Here is a 5,000-nt window from a genome sequence, read left to right as displayed (position 1 = left end):
CGAAAACAGCGAGCGTCACATCAGGAGCTCGAGGAACGACTCCTGATGGACACGGAAAGTTTAGATATAAAACACTTCACCACAGCAGAACCTCTCTCCTCCTCCCTCTCTCCTCCTCCTCCCTCCTCCCTCTCTCTCCTCCTTCTCCTCTCTTCCTCCTCCTCCTCCTCTTCCTCCTCTTTTTCCTCTCTTCCTCCTCTCCTCCTCTTCCTCCTCTTCCTCCTCTTCTCCTCTTACCTCCTCCTCTCTCCTCCTCTTCCTCCTCTTCCTCTTCCTCCTCTTACTCCTCCTCTCCTCTCTTCCTCTCCTCTCTCCTCTCTTCCTCCTCTCTCCTCCTCTCTTCCCTCCTCTTCCTCCTCTCTCCCCTCCTCTTCCTCCTCTCCTCCTCTTCCTCCTCTCTCCTCCTCTTCCTCCTCTCTTTCTCTCCTCCTCTCCTCCTCTCCTCCTCTCTCTCCTCCTCCTCTCTCCTCCTCTTCCTCCTCTCTCCTCCTCTTCCTCCTCTTACCTCCTCTCTCCTCCTCTCTTACCTCCTCTCTCCTCCTCTTCCTCCTCTTACCTCCTCTCTTCCTCCTCTTCCCTCCTCTCTTCCTCTCTCTTCCTCCTCTCCTCTCCTCTCTCTTCTTCCTCTCTTCTCTCACCTCCTCTTCCTCCTCTTCCTCCTCTCTCCTCTCCTCTCCTCCTCCTCCCTCCTCCTCTCTCCTCTCTCTCTCTTACCTCCTCTTCCTCCTCTCTTCCTCTCTCTACCTCCCTCCTCTCTCCTTCACCTCCTCTTCCTCCTCTTCCTCTCTCCTCTCCTCTCCTCCTCTCTTCTCCTCCTCTCCTCCTCTCCTCCTCTCTTACCTCCTCTTCCTCTCTCTTCCTCTCTCTCCTCCTCTCCTCCTCTCCTCTCTCTTACCTCCTCTTTCCTCCTCTCTCTTCCTCCTCTCTCTCCTCCTCCTCCTTTCCTCCTCCTTCCCTCCTCTCTTACCTCTCTCCTCTCCTCCTCTCTTACCTCCTCTCTCTCTCTCTCTCTTCCTCCTCTCTTCCTCCTCCTCTTTCCTCTCCTCCTCTCTCCTCCTCTCTCACCTCCTCTTCCTCCTCTCTTACCTCCTCCCCTCCTCTCTTACCTCCTCTCCTCCTCCTCCTCTTACCTCCTCTCTTACCTCCTCTCTTACCTCCTCTCTCCTCCCTCCTCTCTTCACCTCCTCTCTCCTCTCTCCCTCTCTCTCCTCTCTTCCTCCTCCTCTCCTCCTCTCCTCCTCCTCCTCTCACCTCCTCTCTCCTCCTCTCTCTACCTCCTCTTCCTCCTCCTCTCTTTACCTCCTCACCTCCTCTTCCTCCTCTCTCACCTCCTCTTCCTCCTCTCTTACCTCCTCTTCCTCCTCTCTTACCTCCTCTTCCTCCTCTCTCACCTCCTCTTCCTCCTCTCTTACCTCCTCTTCCTCCTCTTACCTCCTCTTCCCTCCTCTTACCTCCTCCTCCTCTCTTACCTCCTCTCCTCCTCTCTTACTCTCCTCCCTCCCTCTTACCCCTCTCTCTTCTCCTCCTCTCCTCCTCCTTCTCTCTCTCTTCCTCCTCTCTCTCACCTCCTCCTCTCTTCCCTCCTCTCTCACCTCCTCTTCCTCCTCTCTCACCTCCTCTTCCTCCTCTTCCTCCTCTCTTACCTCCTCTCTTACCTCCTCTCTCCTCTCTCCTCTTCCTCTACTCCTCCTCCTCTCTCTCCTCTTACCTCCTCCTCTCCTCCTCTCTTCCTCCTCTTACCTCCTCTCTCCTCTCTTCCTCCTCTCTTACCTCCTCTTCCTCCTCTCTTACCTCCTCTTCCTCCTCTTCCTCCTCTCTTCCTCCCCCCTCCTCTTCCCTCCTCCCCTCCTCTTACCTCCTCTCTCCTCCTCCTCTCTCCTCTCCTCCTCTCCTCCTCTCTTACCTCCTCTTCCTCCTCTTCCTCTCCTCCTCTTCCTCCTCTCTCCTCCTCCTCTCTCCTCTCTCTACCTCCCTCTCCTCTCTCACCTCCTCTTCCTCCTCTCTCACCTCCTCTTCCTCCTCTTCACCTCCTCCTCTTCCTCCTCTCTTACCTCCTCTTCCTCCTCTCTCTCCTCCTCCTCTCCACTCCTCCTCTCTCTCCTCTCCTCTCTTACCTCTCTTACCTCCTCCTTCTCTCTCTCCCTCCACCTCCCTCCTCTTCCTCCTCTCCTCCTCCTCTTCCTTCTCCTCTTTTCTTCCTCTCTTCCTTCCTTACCTCCTCTTCCTCTCTCTCCTCCTCTTACTCCTCTCTCCTCCCCTCCTCTCTTACCTCCTCTCTCTCTCCTCTCCCTCTTCCCTCCTCTCTTACCTCCTCTTCCTCCTCTCTTCCTTCTCCTCTCTTTCCTCTCCTCTCTCTCCTCCTTCCTCTCTCCTTCCTCCTCTCTTACCTCTCTTCCTCTCTTACCTCCTCTTCCTCCTCTCTCCTCCTCTTCCTCCTCTCTTACCTCCTCTTCCTCCTCTCTTACCTCCTCTCCTCCTCTCTTACCTCTCCTCTTCCTCTCTTACCTCCTCTCCTCTCTCTCCTCTTCCTCCTCTTACCTCCTCTTCCTCCTCTTCACCTCCTCTCCTCCCTCTCTTACCTCTCTCCTCCTCTTCCTCCTCTCTTACCTCCTCTTCCTCCTCTCTTACCTCCTCTTCCTCCTCTCCTCTTCCTCCTCTTCCTCCTCTCTTCCTCTCTTCCCCTCCTCTTTCCTCCTCTTCCTCTCTCTTCCTCCTCTTCCTCCTCTTCCTCCTCTCTCACCTCCTCTTCCTCCTCTTCCTCCTCTCCTCCTCTCCTCACCTTCCCTCCTCCTCCCTCTCCTCTTCCTCCTCTCCTCCTCTTCCTCCTCTCTCTCCTCTTCCTCCTCTTACCTCCTCTTCCTCCTCTCTTACCTCCTCCCCTCCTCTCTCACCTCCTCTTCCTCCTCTCTTACCTCCTCCCCTCCTCTCTTCCCTCCTCTTCCTCCTCCCCTCCTCTCTCACCTCGTCTTCGTCTCCTCCCCTCGTCCCCCTCCCGTCCTCGTCAGCTCCGTCGGCTGTGGGTCCGTTCTGCTTCGTCTCCTCCCTCCCCTCCTCCCCCCTGTCGTCTGCATGTCTCCCCTCGTCTTCATGTCTCCCCTCGTCCCCCTGTCGTCCCGGCGTCTCACCTCGTCCTCGTCGGCTCCGTCGGCCGTGGGTCCGTTCTGCTGCGTCTCCTGGAACAGGATCTTCTTCATCTTCCTGTACTGGAGATTGTCCAGTTCTCTGACGGCGTCTTTGGTTCGAGCGATCAGGTCCATGACCACGGTCTGAGGGCGCTCCCGCGACAGGAACCGGTGCTGACGGACAGGGGACAGACAGGGGCGACAGGTGAGACGGGGGGAGACAGGCAAGAGACAAGAAGAGAGGAGAGAGAGAGACGAGAGGGGGAACGGAAAATAGTTGTGAAGGAGAGAGAGAAGAGTGTGGATGAGGAGGAAAGGAGAAGGAGAGGTGGAAGTAGATGAAGCATAAGAGGAGAGGAGAAGGAGGAGGAGAGAGGAGGAGGTAGACAGAGGAGAGGAGGAGGAGGAAAGGTGTAGATGAAGCAGTGGAGGAGAAGAGGAGGAGGAGGTGGAGGAGGAGGTAGATGAAGCAGAGGAGAAGAGGAGGAGGAGGTGGAGGAGGAGGTAGATGAAGCAGAGGAGAAGAGGAGGAGGAGGAGGAGGAGGAGGAGGTGGAGGAGGAGGAGGTAGACAGAGGAGAGGAGGAGGAGGAAAGGGTAGATGAAGCAAGAGGAGAAGGAGGAAGGATGAAGCAGTGGAGGGAGGGGAGGAGGTGGAGGAGGGGTGTGAAGCAGAGGAGAGAGGAGGAGGAGGTGGAGGGAGGAAGGAGGAGAGAGGAGGGGAGGAGGAGGTTAGAAAGGAGGAGAAGAGGAGGAGGGGAGGAGGAGAGAGGTTAGATGAAGCAGAGAAGAAGAGGAGGAGGAGGTGGAGGTAGATGCAGAGAGGAGGAGGAGGTGGAGGGAGGAGTGGAGGAGGAGGTAGGGGAGGTGGAGGGTGGAGCAGGGAGGAGGGAGGAGTAGATGAGGAGATGAGAGGAGGAGATGAGCGGAGGAGGAGGAGGAGGAGGTAGATTGAAGCAGAGGAGAAGGATGAGGAGGTGGAGGAGAGTAGATGAAGCGAGGAGAAGAGATGAGGAGGTGGAGGAGGAGGTAGATGAAGCAGAGGAGGAGGAGGTGGAGGATGAAGCAGAGGAAAGAGGAGGAGGAGGTGGATGAGGAGGTGGAGGAGGAGGTGGTAGTTGAAGAGTTTCTCACGTTGAGCAGCACGTCGGAGGTAGGACGGTCCTGTGGAATCTTCTGGAGACACGAGTCCACGAAGTTACGGAACGAATCAGACCTGGAACAAAAAAGAACCAAACACATGAAACAAACGAAACAAACGACAAGAGGAGAGAGAAAAGAACAGTGAACAGTGTTGTGTGTGTTGTTGTGTGTTGTTGTTGTGTTGTTGTTGTTGTTGTTGTGTGTGTGTAGTGTTGTTGTGTGTTGTGTGTGTAGTGTTGTTGTGTGTGTGTGTGTGTTGTGTGTTGTGTTGTTGTTGTGTGTAGTGTTGTTGTGTGTAGTTGTGTGTTGTTGTGTGTGTGTGTGTGTGTGTGTTGTGTGTGTGTGTTGTTGTTGTGTGTGTGTTGTTGTTGTGTGTGTGTGTGTGTGTTTGTGTGTGTGTGTGTGTTGTGTTGTTGTGTGTTGTGTGTTGTGTGTGTTGTGTGTGTGTGTGTGTTGTGTTGTGTGTGTGTGTGTTGTGTGTGTGTGTGTGTGTGTTGTGTTGTTGTGTGTGTGTGTGTGTGTGTGTGTGTGTGTGTGTTGTGTGTTGTGTTGTTGTGTTGTGTGTTTGTGTGTGTTGTGTGCGGTTGTGTGTGTTGTGTGTGTGTGTGTTGTTGTGTGTGTGTGTGTGTTTGTGTGTTGTGTGTGTGTGTGTGTGTGTGTGTGTGTGTGCTGTGTGTGTCGTGTGTGTGTGTGTGTGTGTGTGTCGTGTGTGTGTGTCGTGTGTGTGTGTGTTGTG

The 5,000-nt window shown here is 55.0% G+C and overlaps 1 protein-coding gene across 2 annotated transcripts in view; it reads right to left on the bottom strand.

Annotated features, from left to right (window-relative positions):
• Positions 1–4,332, bottom strand: part of LOC110169268 (serine/threonine-protein kinase TAO2-like) — a 25,988-nt gene extending 21,656 nt beyond the window's left edge. For both annotated transcript variants that reach the window (XM_055152447.1, XM_055152448.1), the window contains exons 1-2: positions 4,256–4,332; positions 3,126–3,296 (exon numbers count right to left, since the gene is read on the bottom strand). In XM_055152447.1, coding sequence (XP_055008422.1) covers positions 3,126–3,257 — 132 coding nt within the window. In that variant the 5' untranslated portion in view covers positions 3,258–3,296; positions 4,256–4,332. The remainder of the gene's footprint in view (positions 1–3,125; positions 3,297–4,255) is intronic.
• Positions 4,333–5,000: the final 668 nt, after the last annotated feature.

The sequence above is a fragment of the Boleophthalmus pectinirostris genome, unplaced genomic scaffold (genome assembly GCF_026225935.1).
Source record: "Boleophthalmus pectinirostris isolate CB_2022bp ecotype Guang Dong unplaced genomic scaffold, ASM2622593v1 HiC_scaffold_17, whole genome shotgun sequence".
NCBI classification, from domain to species: domain Eukaryota; kingdom Metazoa; phylum Chordata; class Actinopteri; order Gobiiformes; family Gobiidae; genus Boleophthalmus; species Boleophthalmus pectinirostris.
This window is presented reverse-complemented; position numbering and strand designations above follow the sequence as displayed.